Source organism: Maniola jurtina, chromosome 17 (assembly GCF_905333055.1).
Source record: "Maniola jurtina chromosome 17, ilManJurt1.1, whole genome shotgun sequence".
NCBI classification, from domain to species: domain Eukaryota; kingdom Metazoa; phylum Arthropoda; class Insecta; order Lepidoptera; family Nymphalidae; genus Maniola; species Maniola jurtina.
The window spans coordinates 5,317,485-5,336,221 of NC_060045.1; the positions used below are offsets into that span (position 1 = coordinate 5,317,485).

General features: G+C 36.4%; 1 protein-coding gene across 3 annotated transcripts in view; it reads left to right on the forward strand.

Annotated features, from left to right (window-relative positions):
- The window catches only part of LOC123873763 (histone-lysine N-methyltransferase MECOM-like), a 144,335-nt gene that overhangs the window by 84,022 nt on the left and 41,576 nt on the right, over positions 1–18,737 (forward strand). For all 3 annotated transcript variants that reach the window (XM_045918782.1, XM_045918783.1, XM_045918784.1), the window contains one exon: positions 3,276–3,700. In XM_045918782.1, coding sequence (XP_045774738.1) covers positions 3,276–3,700 — 425 coding nt within the window. The remainder of the gene's footprint in view (positions 1–3,275; positions 3,701–18,737) is intronic.

The following is an 18,737-nucleotide window of genomic DNA, read 5'->3' on the forward strand; positions in this document are numbered from 1 at the left end:
ATTTGTAGCGATAGCGTGAAGTTTAAAAATTAAAATTAACATTTATCCATTAGATTTTTAGAAAAATAGTAAACTGCGGTTTTAATAAGGATCAATACATATATTGTATTGACAAAAAGTTTTTTCACGGAGAAAACTTCATGAATAATCTTTTAGGTTATATTGAATAAAGAGGTTTCAGAAAAGTGAAATTATGAATTAATTTGCGACAGGTGAACCGGCATAGCAACCGAGTAAAAGAACCACAGTAAAGAACGCTTTGGTTAAAAAAAGGAATTCTTTAGACACGTTCACGCATATCCTGCTTATTGTACGGAACTGCACTTTTATAATGCTAAGCAGTTATCATTCCTCCTGTAATCTCATTGTGTTTGAAGTCTATCGAGCGTCTAATTTTATGTGGTTTTTTTTAACGCCACGTGGCATTAGATGTAATGGACAAGATAGGGGTTGTTTTGCCCGACTGCAAAGCAAAAGAGTCATAGTGATTTTAACTGAGCTACTCTTAAAGTTGTTATAAAATACAGTGTTTGGTGTAACTAATACATACCTACCTACATAATCAGTGAAGTCTAGGGCATCGGTGGAGTCAGATCCTGAATAGAGGCCTCAACAACGATCCTTGCTATTTTTGAGTTAGTTATTATGTAAAACAGTTAGGATACAGGACTAAAAATCATGATTCAACCAAAAAAAAAAAAAATTGATTCATCTGTGAACTGTTTAAAGTTGCAATATTAGGTACACCATGTTTATTTAGGGCATGTTTATTTAATATAAGTTATATATTACACTTCTTAGGGTTCCGTACTCAAAAAAAAAAACGGAACCCTTAGAGGATCACTATGTTGTCTGTCTGTCTGTCCGTCTGTCATGTCTGTCATGAAAACCTATAGGGTGCTTCCCGTTGATCTAGAATCATGAAAGGCAGACCGTGGGTAAGTAGGTCTTATAGCACGTGTAAAGGAAAAAATCCAAAAACCGTGAATTTATGATTGCATCACAAAAAAAAATGTGTTCCTTAACAAATACTTAGTATTTTCAATTTTCATTTTGGAAGTCGGTCAAAAAGGGAATATCAGTCTTGTATATCGGATTTTTTTTTACTAAATAAAGTAAAGCTGCCTTTTATTCAAAATGAGAACCACTGTACATTTTTTGATTGTCAATTGTTGAATTTAATTAATTAAGTACTTAAACCAAAGTCCATTTAAATTGCTTAAAACTAAAACTACGAGGGTTCCAAACGCGCCCTGTACTGAGAAGAAGCCTACAACAAATTCAGCCCATTTCTTTTCGCGATCTACGGGTGTTAGTTTTAAAACTTTATAAATTGCTTAAAACTAAAACTACGAGGGTTCCAAACGCGCCCTGTACTGAGAAGAAGCCTACAACAAATTCAGCCCATTTCTTTTCGCGATCTACGGGTGTTAGTTTTAAAACTTTATATTAACTTTTTTACCGCCACGCGCTGGAAGACGTATGGACAAGATAGAGGGGTTGTTTTAACAAGTATATTAGTAGTAATGGGGCCGTTATGATTTATGGAGTGTCTCTTTCAGCTGTATTTGCCTGGGGGATGTAGTTTATTGATGACACGCGTTGCGTCGCGTCGCGCAGTAATGAATTTGTTTCCTTCGCTAAACACTGTTGTTAGCTGTTTGTCTTTGTACTTTTTTTTGTTGATAATGGGTTAATAAATCATCTGGCTACTGGAAAAAGATAGATAGCTTTTTATTATTAGGATGTACGAGAACTCTATTACACGACTGACCAAAAAAAGAGTGTAATGTTTTCCAGGTTCATATGTATTCAGGTAAATATGGCGGCCTTATGGCGCCATTTTCAAAAGTGGTTTTTTTGGCAGAGTAGTTTTGAGACAATCATGTTTATTTCATTTATTTAATTTGAACTTGATTGCTCTTTCAGTAATTCCGTCTCCATTATCAATTTTGTTTTTTGTAAAACTATAGGTACCTACCTAATAAAATGATCTCTTTACGTTCTTGAAATAGAACAAAATGAGTCACAATTCTATTTTTAACAATTTGGTTAGTATTTACCTATACACATTTTTTTTTTTTCCAAAAAACTTTGACGAATAATTTTGAACCTTTCTACGCCTAGGCTAAAGGACAAAGGACCAATATTTCCTGCTGTTCTTAATTAGATTAAAGACGTGGTAATTAGGTCAAATCCTATGACAAAAAATCGAATTCTATATAAGTGCAGAACTTAGTGACGCAGTTAATGTACGTGAACGAGTTAGTCACACATTATAATGCTTTGTTTTATGCACTGGTAAGCAAATAATTTTGCCGTGTCTTAGTTAGTCAGGTACTATATCTACGAAAATAAAATAAAAACCTAATCTAAAAAATCATCTAAAGTCTGTAGTATATGTATCCACTGATTCTGCATATTTGTATGTTTTGCTAATAATCGCTACAGACGCAAAAAGACGAAAATAAAAAACAAAGGCATATCTTCATGTTGATTTGCATTTCGGAGGGATGCTCTGAGAGACAAGAGACAAGCGGAAGCTCTTTGTGGCGAGCGGAAACCAGGCATAATGCGATCACCATCTTGCATTCCATCAATTTTTTTATTTACGTCTGATATAAGACAGGTTCGCGTTGTCAAGGAGTTGGTTGGTTCACTTACTAATAAACAAGTGTAAATTAAAAATTTTCAACACCCCCGACAAATCATTTTCAAATAAATAATTATGTATATCTAGGCAACGTCCATCTTGACAGCATGACATTTGTCAATTGACACTTGAATATTATGAACCTAAGGGTTATTCTAACCTTCTTTTCTACAAGAAAACTAGAAAATAGCTGATAACTTTTAAACGGCTGAACCAATTTTTTTGGATTATAGCTAAGAACACTCTCGATCAAGCCACCTTTCAAACAAAAAAAAGTAAATTAAAATCGGTTCATTCGTTTAGGCGCTACGATGCCACAGACAGATACACAGATACACAGATACACAGATACACAGATACACACGTCAAACTTATAACACCCCTCTTTTTGGGTCGGGGGTTAAAAACTAGGCTCTCTGGCACGGCACTCCCGCTGATTAATACCTACCTATTGGTAAAATATGAAGAGACTTTATCAAACAGGCTTTGAATAGACTTTACAATCATGCGGATTGTACACATTAAAATTAGAGTAGGAATATTTTTTACACGAAACTTACACGAGCATACTATAAAACTTATAGAAAAGTCATTTCGATTAACCATGTTTATTTTTCAACAGCGGCAGATAGCCAGGAGTCGGGCAGTCCTCCACCAAGCCCGACGGACTCCACAGCATCAGACCCCGCGCCCACCCTAGTCCACATCAAGCAGGAGGCCATGGCCCCTGGCACTGATATGAAAGAGTACTACAACGCTTTGGACTTTGGCCTGAACGACACATATCTCTCGAGCTACGACTACACACGCAACTATTTACAAAGACCTTTAGATCTACCGAATCAAAGGTTCCTAGAGTCCAAAAGTCCAGATAGAAACGAAGATTTTAATGACGAGAATGAGAAGTCGGAATTGAATTTGCCGAGTGAGTTGATGCTCAAGTCTGGTGGTGTATTCTCCAGAGGCAATATCCCTTGTGGAACTAAGTATGGACCATTCAACGGCAAATGGGTCGCGCAGCCTTTAGATAGAAGATACGCGTGGGCGGTAAGTTTTACTCTTTTAACTTAAGTTCGTTAATTTAAGTTCGTTGTCTTAATACCTCGGTCCAACGTAGCTGTCTTTTTTAGAAACATTACGGTTAGTCTTTGATAATTCCCACGTTTTTAGGATTCCGTACCTCAAAAGGAAAAAAGGAACCCTTATTATACTCGTAGGATCAATTTGTTGTCTGTCTGTCGTGTCTGTCAATTCTGGGGAATCGAAACCCATAGAGTACCTACCTACTTCCTCTTGACTTAGGAATCATGGGCAGGAAGCAATGTCTTATAAGAAAAGAAAAAGTGAAGGAAAAAATCCTAGAACCGTGAGTTTGTGGTTACCTAGGTACATCACAAAAAAATCGATATTTGTATTCCCGAACTAAAAATTAGTTCACTAAATCACATGAAGATGAAAATGTACTGATTTGAGATTTCTTGTACGATGGTGTGGAACCCTTTGTGTTCGAGTCCGACTCGCACTTGACCGGTTTTTGTTGATAATAATAAAATTAAGTTATCAACAAATAGGTGGGAATTTTCAATGTAAATAACTTTTTGCAGTAGGTACCTATACCGCTAAACCGTAACCTCTCTTTAAGTAGATTCAGGATGGAGTATTATTTCACTAGTATTTAATTAAAAAATAAAATAAATAGACACTGTCCTAAGACTGTATTGAAGTTTGTCTGCGTTTGTTTAATTAGACAACGTCGTTGGGGTGTCAACCTTTCAAAAGAACCACTTGTACCAGGGTCAAGTGAGGATTAAGTGTAAAAAATCAATGAGTGGACTAGTTAATAAATAACACCCTAAAACTGAAGCTTTGGAACGAATGTCAACGTCGGTAGTAAACTGTTCACTTTATTGATATCCTCAAGAAGCTCTGTTATTTTCACTTTTTTTCTGTTTTGAGTCACACTTCATTATATTTTAACTGAGGTTTGACAAATTTGTTATGTACGCTGTCTTGTTTTAAGTAGGTACCTACGATGCTGAAGTTATTTTGAATGTAACAAAATAACTTATTGGAAAGTAGCGACAGTAGTTGATAGACATCTTTATAAGATAGGTACCAGAGAATTTTTTCAGCTTTGCAGCATTTAAGGATTTTCTACTTTCATCATCATTATCAACCCATTGCCGGCTCACTACTGAACACGGGTCTCCTCTCAGAATGAGAAGGCTTTATCCATAGTCCACCATCCTGGCTAAGTGCGAATTCGCAGGCTTCACACATCTTTCAGAATATTATGCAGAACTCTCAGGCATGCAGGTTTCCTCACGATGTTTTCCATCACCGCTAAAGCAAGTGATATTTAATTGCTTACAACGTACATTACTTCGAAAAGTTGGAAACCCTTGCCCGGAATCGAACCCTGGACCCCTCAACTACGAGACCACGACGTCCTAACCACTTGGCTAGGTTAACACCGCTTTTGTGTGTCTCGTACCTTTTATATTCCTTTACGCACATGTTTTATGTGTGCCTACACGGATATCTGTATGGATTACCAAAGACTTCTTATGTATAGTCATTGTGGATTACTAATAAAGCAAAAGGTTTGCGCAAGTTTAAAGAAAGTAGTTATACCTACCTACCTAGGTACAGTCAAAGGCCGTAAGTCGCTTAGCACCTTAATGATCATATTCGCGTGGCACGGTTATGCCTATGCGTTACGTGTGTGTGGAGTGTTTATAGAAAAAGGTCATAAGTGCGACAGGTTTTTGATGCAATGATTTCGCGGAATTGCTACTCTAATTCTGAGGCCCACCGTATCTATAGTGAACGACGCATCACGCAATCTGTCTCGATCTTAATAAGATTACTCTAGTGTGAAGATTGCAGTAGATATTCGTAAACCAACTATATAATATGAATAAAGACATCTTTACGACTGAACGATTTAAGTTTCGGATAAGGGGTGTGTCGTTATCTGCCCATAGGAAGCGGAAATCAATTGTCTGTCTCGATTCCTGGATTAGGCAAAAATTGATCGGTGTACCTACAAAAGTACGAAAATATCGAATTTCGTGCGCAATTTTACTTGTAGTAGCCACCTTTATCTATCAATATTTATTTTTAGAGTAAAAAAAGCTTTTTTTTTCAGTTAAATTTATTGCAAAAAACTTTGCTCATAAAAATTTCAATATTAAATTCATAGGTTTATGGAAATTAGAGCACGAGATAAAAGTTTCAGGCAATGCTTTATTGCTTAAGAGTCAAGAGCTTACTATTGCAATCAGTGAAGAAGAAGAAAATTATTGAATATACGTGTGAATAATGCGAATCAACGTGTGATAAAACGTTAATTTTTTGCAAATCTATACTAATAAATAAAATTGGAGTGTCTGTCTGTAATTTCGAAATAACTACCTGATATTAAGCTCATATGGTTATTTGAACGATACCATAACTGAATCACACGTTTTTAAAATTTTTGTCTGTCTGTCTGTCTGTCTGTCTGTCTGTCTGTCTGTCTGTCTGTCTGTTTGTCTGTCTGTCTGTCTGTTTGAAAAGGCTAATCTTTGGAACGGCTGAACCGATTTTGACGGGACTTTCACAGGCAAGTAGAGGATTGACCAGGGCGTAAAATAGGCTACTTTTTTAACCGACTTTTAAAAAGGGAGTTGTGTTTTTCTACCTATGTACACCGAAATCTCCGAGATTTCTGAACCGATTTGCGTCATTTCTTTTTTAATCGATAGAGGAACTTTGCGACATTGTTTCATAAAAAATTTGGAGTCCAACTCCTCAATCCTGATGCTGCAGGGGATCTGACCAATCCACGCGGGCGAAGCTGCGGGCATCAGCTAGTTAATTAATATTTTTTGCCTTAAAGTCAATATAATTTTGCAATTTTGTAGTTCCAGTGTAAAAGTTGCACACTGTATGCACAGATAGACAGATAGAAGGCTTTATTGCACACAAAACAAGAAAAAAAAACCAAGACAAATAAAACTAAAAACAATTTTATGCAAAGGCGGCCTTATTGCTTAGAGCAATCTCCACCAGGCAACTTTTGGTGAAAGGAGAGACTACATACATAGGTAGGTAGTTGATAGTTCTTACAATTTTGTGGGTGTCAGGTTACAGTCAAACCGCGCCATTGTGATCATGTGAGGCGTTTTGTTCCGGCTCTTAGATGGGTATTCGGATGTGCAAATATTGAAGCAGATAAAATGTTTATTGAATGATGTTTGATTGATCTTTTTTTGGTTGCTTGGGATTTGTCCTTTTTTTGGCTGTGTATATCTACTTACCTACCTATATCTTTTGATAGATGATGCTCGCGATTTTCTTCCGCGTGGATGTAGATTTTTAAAAATCTTGTGGGAAGTTTTCAATTTTCCGGCATAGTAAAAAGTACCTACTTAGTAGTACGTTCGTCCCCGGGTTGCAAGCCATCTTTAGTCAAAATCGGTTGAACGGATGAGCGAACGGATCAGTAACTACCATACAGACACATTTTCGCATCTACATATAATGTTAGGCATACTTAAGTATGGATTAAGTTATGGATTGTAATATTATAGGCCCTTGTAGCTAGCTTACTTGATGCTATGAAAGAATTTATTTAAATTAATTACAATAATTTAAATAAATTCTAATTAAACTGTTTTCTTTTGTTCAATTTCAATAATCTTTAGTGTAACTTTTTGCAAGCAAAATCGTCACCAGACTAACTTTAAACTCGGAAAAAAAACACCGCCCCTAGTAGGTGGATATGTAGATAGATCAATTGAAAATTTTAAGTCGACGCTTGCCATGCAAATTAAAATAGTAATTTTGATTAACTCAAATTCTCAGTTGAGGCTCTTTTGTTTTGTTGTGGCTCTTTTGTGTTTGTAAAGACATTTAAACATTTAAAGCCGATTCACACCAAGCACATACACTGACGCGTCACAAGCAGTGACACTTGCTTGTGACGCGCGTGAATCCGTAGACATAACTGAACGCATTACGTCTACGCGAACGTTTACGCCACGTAAGCGGTATGCCATGTCTCATACAGTTCCATACATTACAACGCAATGATACGCGCTACGTCTACGCATACGCGGCCTGTGTGGCCGGCGTTTTACCCGCAAACTTTCCAGGTTTCACATTATGTCTCTAAGTACCTAACTTGGTACCTTGACAAGTCAATCGATAACGAACGTGATGTCAGGGTAAAGGAGCCAATTGCGGGCACGTCATTATGACGCTAGAACCCAAACGCTGACCGCACTACTTCCGTTCCATCGGACGCAGAGCCTTTGATGTGCTTTGCCCTATTACAGCGAAATCTTTTCTATATTCTCTGTTCCTCTTTTGTAGACGCTTTTACAGTTGATTTAAGGTTTGTGATATTTAACTTTTTTAGCTGAATTAAAAATCTAATACCTTTATTTTAATATTCTATTGGTGGTAGAATTAAATTACAGTAAATTAAGTCAAAAACACGTTTTTTCACAAAAATACCAGTAAAAATGTGCCCAGCATTTTTCGAATCCCAGGAAAATATAAAGGATTAAGTTAAACCGATGCAGTTCACATGTCTGTTTAACTGAAGGGGTTACGCTTATTGTTCATTCCGAGACACGGTAACGTTATCTAACCACCGTTTCACAAAATTTTGATATCTCAATAAAAATCTTCAACCAGAAAAAAACGGATCCGGGTAATCAAAGAATTCTTTATGCGACCATCCCGTGTCAAAGTGCAATAAAAGGTTGCGTACGAATACACCTTAATTTTGGTTAAGGCGTGACCCCCGTCAACAGTTTTTTTCTTATAAAAATTTACACTTTTTTAGCGAAAAAAAAAACCGAAAGTAACGGAAGTTTCAACAATGGGAGACGTCACCGAATTCTTATTTAAAAATTAAAACTTGATTGGCGAGGTTTTTTCTACGATGAAATTGTCACAAAATCTCTTGAAATGCATCTCTTCCTTTTGAATTTGTTATTGGCAGTTGTTGATAAAGCTTCCCTTTTTAGTTAAAATTTTTGAAATGACAAACGTTCTCACAAGTTTTAACTTTTTATTATTAGATGTCAGAGTTCATCGTTGCTTTGCTGTTTTTATTAAATTCAGATTTTAGTGGAATTTCTTTCTTTAAAAATCACCATAGCTTCCGTGCTCAAAAAAGCTTCATTGGGTTTGGCTTGGATAGTTATTGATTAATCGTTACTTAGTTAAGATGAAAATACAATATTTCATGTAACAAAACTTGAAATCCGAATAAATCCATATTGAAAGAACTTATAAGACATGTGGACTGCTAGGGATGTAGTAGGTACTACCTATGAAAATATAACTAATAACATTACGAATGAAATTTTAATCATGAATTAATGCTTGATTAGAATTCATAGCGGTGTATGGTAATAACAAATTAATTATTTATTTAAAGTATTTGGGAACATATCTGGCGATTGAATATCTTATGAGATAAACTTGTTTCTTCTAATGGGGTCGCATCGGTAAATGTCAATCAAAATATGATTTTTTTACATCTGCATTAATTTTGCATTATTTTTATAGACGGGGCGCGTCAAAATTGATGCGAAATTGGCAAGTAATGGATCCCACTAATTATTATTTCAATTTTGTGTTATTGTAATTGAAAAAATCGAGTTACGCATCAATGTTTGCTTTGGAACTGACAAAGGGGACTGACTGGCTATGAATGTTTTTATGGCTGGTTATTTTTCGATGCGAAGCGTCGAACCTCGTTTAATATGTTTGTGATATTCATTATTAAGTTTTAAGCATCATTGCGTATTGTTTGGTTACCTCCATGATTTTAAATTACGTTTTAGTTTTAATGAACTAGTTATTTAAGTGGTGATAGCCTAGTGGTTAAAACATCTGTCTTCTATTCAGAGGATCCTGGGTGTGATCCAAGCACGCACCTAACTTTTCGGAGTAAGTATGTCCATTCTAAGTAAGTAATTAAATAATCACTTACTTTAACGGTGAAGGAAAACATTATGAGGAAACCTGCCTGCCTGAGAGTTCTCTAGAATGTTTTGAAAACGCGTGTAAAGTTATCCGCACCTGCTTAGCGGTGGAGTAAGTAATTATGAAATATCTACTGGTATCTACTTACCTGAAAATCGTGCATTTACCCTGTTCAGCAAATTTATTATTTTGGATCCGCCTGAATCATAAATTAGAAATTATAATATTAGCGTGACTTTGACTGTCGCGCCGAAATTCGGAGTCACCTATAACTGACTTAGTCAAATACATAACAAAAAGCATGTTAATTTTTTATTCCAATTTCAAAATTAACTAGCTCATGTAGCTGTATGAAAGACTCCTGCGCCACCTACTAAGTACTAATATTGTAAAACCCCCTTCCAGCAAAGGATTATCGCGTCCCTATATCTTTATCACGGTAGTTGGCTGACATAGTCACATTGTTGAGGTTTCTGAGATATTTTTGAACAAAAAAGTACCATATTTACTCGTATTTATAAAATAGCCTACTGCCAAAGTTTTAAGCAAGTTAGCAAAGCAACTACTTACTTAGCATGCCTACGGATTCAGGTGGCGCAAGACCGTGGCATGTGGCAGCCCTTACAAGAGACCTACTCGTATGTATATGGTAGTGTATCCACGTACACTACTTACAGCATTATGCTGAGGCGATTCCCTTTTTGGGACAGTTTGGCGCTACAGACACGAATTCTGTTTTTGTTTTTTTTTACTATTATTTAGATTTTATAATTGTTTATTTAATATAAGTAGATATAAGATTCATTGAAATTCCATGCAATTCGGCTCAGAGGATCACCGCGCCTTTGCAGTACAAGTCTATTATTTATTAGAACTACAAAATAGCGGTGGTCGTCTCGGCCGAAATGCATGGAAAGCTCAGTAAGTTAAGTTATAGGTAAATATTTAGGTTTTTAAGTTTAATTTATTAGTATTTATGTTTCATCTATGTTCATTCTATGTACTGTGTTTGCGCCTAGCTTATAGTCCCGAATAAAAGTATATTTATTTATTTTTATTTATTTTATTTATGTCCACCAGTGGATGATGCAGCAGAAGTAGAACGGGTGATGATGATGGCGATGATGACTACGGAATCCTTCGTATTCGGACAGTTAATACTAAAAACGTAGTCGCTTGTACATGTTATAAATTAAAAATTCAATTCAGAGAGCGCTAATTGTTATTTTAAAGCTCAGCCGAATCCGTTGCATTACTGTCAAAATAGCTGTCATATTCGTGTGACATCTTTTCAAAACTAGCCACCCCCTTCCAGCAAAGGATTACCGCGTCCCTATTACATCTTCATTACGGTAGGCGGCTGACAAAGTTCCATTGTAGTTTGCAATAATAACATTTTTTTTATTGTTATTATATTTATTGACGCCATTGATAGTTTCATCCGAGGATCTCCGTTTACAGTGCAGATGCGTTATTTCAATGGTTCTTCTATTAAATAGATAGGTGCTAAAAACTACTGTATACGTGCTAGATGACGCCTGCGACTTCGTCCACGCGGATATTCTTATCCAGATTATGCTTGGATTAACACATAGGCTACTTTATCCCGGAAAATTAAAGAATTCCCACGGGATTTTAAAAACCTAAATCCACGCTAATAAAGTTACGGACAGCATCTACTTACCCAGTTAATAATAACTTTAAAACATATTAAGGTATGTCGAATATCAAAAATTTTAATCGATTCACACTGAATCGAACTTAAATTCTAAAACTTTTTAAATTTATTCACTACTATTAATGTCAATCGATCCCTAGAATACTTAATTTAGAATACTTAATTAAAAATTTTGTATTCTACTTACTACAAAAAAAAAAACTTAATGATAAAACTGATTTGATAATTGAAAGTAAGTACAGTGTATTAAATATACTTAATTAATGTTTGGATTATACATTTTAATGTGAGTACTTATTTTGTTTTAATTATCGAGAATGTCGTTCAATGTCAGCGATAATATAATTCATTTTAATTATTATCGATCAGTATTACAATTCAGTCGATATTGTGACATGCAAAATTTTATTAATTTTGAACTCTATGCTCTATGTTAATTTACCTCGGTTATTAGACATATTGTCAGAATATTATAGCAAAATGTACCTATTGTAACTTAATTAGAAATTAAATTAGTATGATAGGGTATTATTTTATAGGGTATGAGACGCGGGGATGTCCCGCACACCCACACGTCACCCACGCCATCCCGCACAGAGATTGCGCGGGGGCTGTGCAGTTGTGCAATGCGACCCCACCCCGATTGCCATCTCGACCTGGCGCGTTCTACTGTACCGTCCCATCTAAGGGTTGAGGTCTATTGAGCGCACTTTGTCTTAGCACAGATTTATGAATCTGTTATTATATGTCTTTTTTTTTAAAATTCACATACAAGTTGTCCCCTGACTGCAATTTCACTTGGTGGTAAGTGATGATGCAGTCTAAGATGGTAGCGGGCTAATCTGGAAGTGATATCGTAGTTTCATTAAACTATAATATCTACCTACCCCTTTGGTTTCTACACGGCGTCGTACCGGAACGCTGAATCGCTTGGCGGCACGGCTTTTCCGGTAGGGTGGTAGCTAGCCACGGCGGAAGCCTCCCACTAAACCAAATCAGAGAAAATTTAGAAATTAAGTTCCAGATTTCCCCTATCGGGAATTGAACCTAGGAGTTCGGACCTCTCACTAATAAGACCACGGGCTCCCCACTGCATCAGGGTGCTCGTCAGGAGTAAGTAGTAGGTACGCTCTATAGATGGATCTAAGCCTTTAGACAGTATCATAAACTCCTTGTTTATCATCAGGTGATATACTCATCTATAAAACCATAATATTTCTCTCGTAGATGATAAACGTATCTATTTGATGAAGTAGCGGTATAAATAATACAATAGGGTAGCTTCACCCTAAAAGTACACAATCCAAACATTTTTATTATTAACAATCATACACTTATCAGTTAATCTTACACCGTTGCACAATAGCGGCTAATCTCCAGGCGTGATAGAAATTTATCTTCGGTAGCGGATCATTGTCACTTTGCCCCGGTCTCCCCTTCTGTAAAAGAAATATTTTGGTATACTAAGGGTGCATGTTTCTATATTTTATGGCATAATTTTGTAATTATTTATCTAGTTAGGACTTTTGCTTGCGATACGTATTGATGTAACTTGAAGTTGAAAATTAGCTGGAAAGTTTTTAGACTAAAGTATTAAAAGTTATTAGACTAATTAATTTATGAGATTAATGGTTTCAACGTGGTGTTGTACTAAGGAACAAATAAAATAAGGTATAAATAAAATAAGCCTAGGTACTGATCCGATAAATCATGCAGTGCTAAGATGCAGTTCGATCAGAAAAGTCAATTTAGAAAATTTAATTTCCAAAGGCCAATATCTCACTAGGACACCATGACGGCGCCACGCGGTCGCGCTACCGTGGTATTTTGAGCTACAAGATAAGAAACACCTGAGTAGACATCAGGATCGTAAGTTTTAAAATGGACGTCGGAAAGTTAACACTGCTTTTGCTGTAAGACAAAAGAAGGGAAGGTAGCGCATAGAGCACCTTCCATAGAGCTGTACATATTGTACAATCCACATTTTGTTGGAAGCGCGACTGGTCGCGTCGCCACTAGTTTCTTAGTGAGATAGTGCCCTTAATCTGTAGATTGTACACTTGGTATTATATATTTTTTGGTAGGTAATGGTTTTTCATTAAAATTTTCACCATTCCAAATAAATTTCAACTCACAACACGTATGTCTGCGGCATCTTATTTCCGCCAATATTTTTACCAACAAATTCGTGTTCGCAAAAACAGTGCGAGCGTGCACAGTGGGGCAATATTTCATCTGAGCTGGCCAGAACAATAATAGCCCGTGGAGTTGAAGCCACGGCACGTTCGCGCCACAATGTTGGTAACAACCAATTTACGATGGCCTCTCTAATACCGCCCGAGAGTAATAAAAGTCCAAGCTGCTTCAAGAGTTATAGGTCGTTGTTCACTGGCCGATGGATATACCATCGCCAGCATCCGTGTAGACAAAATAATGAAATACCCCGAAAGCAACGCGATATATGCATTGGTTATTGGGTTAGGTTATGATGTGTTTACACAAGGAACTTCAGCAGAGGCGAATGTTGATGCGTAGGATGCCAAGAGGCTAAACTTTGACGCCGTATTGTACGCGATTTGTTTTTGCATAAACAGCGTAGATGTGTGCCTATTAAATGTCAAAATGTTATTCAAACGATACGTGCTGTTTGCAAAATCTATCGGTAATACGCTTCAGACCATCTTTGGAATTTCCGGTAAAGGAAAACTTAGATTTTAGTGAAGTACCTAGTAGAAGATTGGTAATCCGATAAAACATAGGTATATATGTAATTGGACTTATTAATATTAGGTTTGCATAGTATGACGTCCAAAGCTCAGTTTTTTTGTCTACCAAAGATGGTGCCAATTTATTTTTATTGGCACAAAAAGATGTAACTATTAGAAGAAAAGATAAAGGAGTGGATGACAAGCACTTAACTCCATAAGAGGTCTCTACCATCCTTGGCAGTGGGAGAAGTTGTAAAGGAAAAATAATAGGTAGGTAGGTATAGGGACAGCAAAGATATAATTTTTTATTAAAAGTTCTTTTTTTTAATTTCTTTTTCGTAAAAAACATGATTTTCTTGAAAATTACCTATTTCAAAACATTCTTAACGCGTAGGTAGGTACTCCTTGTACTTGAGCTGTGGACACCGTGATTTTTATATCTAGTGCTTATTTAATTTTCTCCTCCGTTTTTTCATTAGTATGCGGCTATGTAGTAGGCCAATTTTTCAAACAGTGATACTGTAATTGGATAAAAAACGAGCCAAAACTAAACATGTTTCCAGGAAAAACAAAAAAAAACTTCACCCCACTGCTCTAGATTCAATAAAAAACAGCAATGATAGCCAAAAAAACACATAACTAACCGAATAATTCCGTGTCCCGCCAATTGTCACGGTGACAGCCGCCGGTGTCTTTGTCAGGTTTTTTTCGCTTGTAATCTTCGCGCTAATCCGTTTTAACGCAACCAGATGTGAGACTGCGTTTTGAGACGGCTTTTTGATAGTGGAAAATGAGTTGGCATCAACATCTCCTGCATCACTAGCCATATTATAAATGTGTGTTTGTTTGTTTATTGGTTTGTTGATTTGTCCGTCAATCATGTCGCATCGGAGTACAGATCGGCGTGATTTTTTGCATAGTATTTAGTTAAAGACCTGGACTGAAATAGGCTACTTTTTATCCAGCAAAATCAAAGAGATTGCACGGGATTTTTAAAAACCTATATCCAATCTAATGAAGTAGTGGGTATCAGCTTTTAATATTATATTTATGGTAGCCACGATATTTCTAACCTTTTAAATGTATTCAATGGTATTCAAAATAACTGGGTCTCGTTGTGTATTTTTCCCCTGAACGGTAGGATTTTCTTTTTTTGGCTAGCTTGGGTCTTGTCTACCCTAAGGGTTACGAGTATGTAGGAGGATTCATATTCATAATAACGCATTCATTTTAGGTTTTATATCTACCTATAAAAATACGAAGAAACTGAATCTATCGAGAATGTCTGACGATAAATACTTATACTTTAGTTTTCCTTAGCTGACTGCAATTTGTTTATCTTAAAAGATAAACGAATTGCAGAAACGTCGGAGAAACGCGTAAGCAATGCGATTTTTTCAGTTTATGATTTCATTGCCAGATCGCATAACAAGGTCATATGGTGCGCACCTTACGCATTTCAGTAAGAAGCTAATTGTTGACGTTTTAAGTAAACTAAAAACTAAGAAAAACGAAAGTATAAGTACCTACTTATTTATCTAAATAAGTATGCAGTCTGCAGTGGAATACAGATTGCTCTGTTTACGCCATTCCAACAAAACAAGCCAAAAATATCTTCAACTGACAGCAGCCTGATTGTTTACCGATCACCGAACGAACGATAGCCGTTCTTTGTGACAATCAATGGGGAGCCGTTAATACAGGATCAATGGGACATGTAACACCCACTGATTGTGACCAACAAAGCTTTTTTACCAACCGAAAATAATATATATCCTTGTGGTTAAATCTTAAGGTTCAAAATTGTTTGTCAGCGGATTAATTGACCGTAAATTAATCTCAGTTATTGATGTTTTTTTGCGCAATGATAGCAACAGTTCGTGAATATTTTGTCGCGTCAGGAATTAGGCCGTTTTGTCTCCGGTTAATGGTCAGAACGTGATGGTGAGGCGATATCCTAATTTCTCAATATTTTGTTCGGGATGCGGTGACAATGAACGGTAACATTGAAAAGTGGGATAATGGGAACCTGAGAATAGTGCTAAAGGATTTCGGATATAAAAGATGGTTCTTTAAGTGATAGGTGACTTTTTGGAGGTACGATTGCTCCTTATGATATATTTAGTCCGATAGTCATGAACTTGCACATTCCAAAGGACCACCCTATTATCTCAACCCATCGCCGACTCACTACTGAGCACAGGTGTCCTTTCAGAGTTAGAAGGATTTAGGTGCGCATCGGCGGACTTTACACACCTAGGTGGGTGGTGGGTGTAGGTAAATACTACAGAACTGTTTTTGTGCCTCATTTTGACTGTTTTGAGTAAACAATACCTAACTGAAATTGGAATTAGGTAATTAAGTAAGTACCTATTGTAGATAGGTGATTAGAAGTGAAAGAAGAAAGTGTTTCAGCTGGTTTTCTGTTATCTTTCACGGCATAGACCTATCAGTGTAATTCTGTGGGAATTCCCACGAAATTAATTGAATCTAAATGCAAGTGTCGGAATGCACGGGCATCATCTAGCTTTATTTTACAAAGCAAATTTTATGAGGCAACTTGATAATTGCAGTTGAAAGTTCCTGGAGACGTATATTTCTTCCCTTTCCTGTTCGTGCGCTAACAAGATAGCCGGCTATTAGGTAAAAGGGCAATAAAACAAAAGAGTTTCCTTATAAAAGTGCGGTCTAGTATCTGTTGACAGTGGCGGAAGTAATTCTTTTTCCGACTGATAGCGAGGACGGCTCGAGGAAACGTGGCTCCTCAGAACATGGCCTGAATTGTCGGGGATTATGGAAAAATTCTAAGAGGGTGTTTTTATTAGGCAGGAATCTATTATTCGTTTTTTTTTTTTTGCTTTAATTTGGACTACTTTATTTAAATGACTAGGAATCGCTCGCGATTTCGTCCCCGTGAAGTTAGGTTTTTTAAAAATTTGGCGGAATCTCTTTGACTTCCCGGTAAGTACAGACAGACAGACACGACGGACGGACGGACAGACAGACAGACAACAAAATGATCCTACACGGGTTCCGTTTTTCCTTTTGAGGTACGGAACCCTTAAACACACTTTCTGCAAAATTATTGAAAATACCTAATTAATTATGTACAATAACAAAATTTTCCTTTCAATGCACTCTCTATCTAGTACGAATCTCAACAATAATAGAGGAAAAGATAGGTTACTTAAAAAAGACGTATTTTTAAACCCATCTCGAGCACTTTTTAGCTAATCATTCTCATTTTAATTCAATTTCCATTTTCTCATTTATATATAGGCTATGTAAATACGGCATATACGCGATCCAATTTGGCGCAGGCATACGGTAGGTACGGTAAATAACCGGGCACAAATTGTTATCTTGTGAAACGAGTCGTGTGATTCGCGCAACGACGCGTGTTGCCGCAACTGCGGCGCGGTACGCTCTTCAGCTTGTTGTAGGGATGTGACGACTGACGGGTTGGTGATGTCGATATTGTGAAAATTTAAAAGTATTTTTTTTTATTAGTATAGATAATGCACATGAACTTATAACTTAAATCTCGCCAAACTGCACATCAGTTTGTTGCCGAGTTCACGTTCATAAAATCTTACGCCAGTCCTTAACTATAGGTTAATACTCACAATATAACCTTTTTACTAAACAGTACAGTAAACAGTAATAGTAGACAGTCAGCGGAAGAGTCCTATCGACTGCCCAAACACGTTAGTTTACCATCACTTGCCTCTAAATCACTAAATAATTTATGTACGGGTATGTAGGTATGACGTGATAAGATAGCTTATATCTAATCTTACCATTAAGTATGCCAAGCTAGGTACTTACTAGGTGATTACTTGATTACCATTATGCCAAGCTGGGTATACCCATCTACCTGTCCTTTAAATTTATTACATTGAAGTAAGTATGATTATGTAGGTAGGTTCCTACTTTCTTTGAATGTTTGAATAGTTATCTTTGCTAAAAAGCAGCGTGGCGTTCAAAAAACGTGTATGCTACGTAAAACAACAAATCAAAAACTTAACTAAAAAGCTCAGTCCTGTATAGGCATAATATAGCATATTTTTCGAGAAAAATAAGTAACAAAATTATGCACGCTATTAGCACGCTTTTGGCGATAACTTAAAACTGCAGGACAGCATTGATACTTTCATAGTAGGTGGAAATAAAGGAATTTGTAAGGTCGCTTCAAAAGAAAATCAAGTATTTACCCCTCAACCACTCTTGGTTAGAGTTAACTATCCTGTTTAATTGTTTATATAATACTATGTACTATGCTACTTATATTACACTTACTTACTTGCTAACCCATTATATTCTTGAGAGTCGTCCTGATACTATATCGACCTTCTGATATAACTCTGCTACCCTGTCCATTACAAACGATAATAATTCAAATCATTACAGGTAATTTTTATTTATTTATTACAAGACGATGCCCGCAACTTGTCCGCGTGGATTTAGGTTTTCGAAATGCCGTGGAAACTCTTTGATTTTTCGGGATAAAAAGTAGCCTATGTGCTAATATCCGTCCAGTAGTTTTTGCGTGAAAGAGTAACAAACACACACACACATCACACATACACACAAACTTTCGCCTTTATAATATTATGTGGTGTGATAGATCACTAAAATAATTTATACTGTTGTCGATAAAAAGAATGTTCGCATCACTAAAACTCGTGAAATGTAATTTTCCGACGGG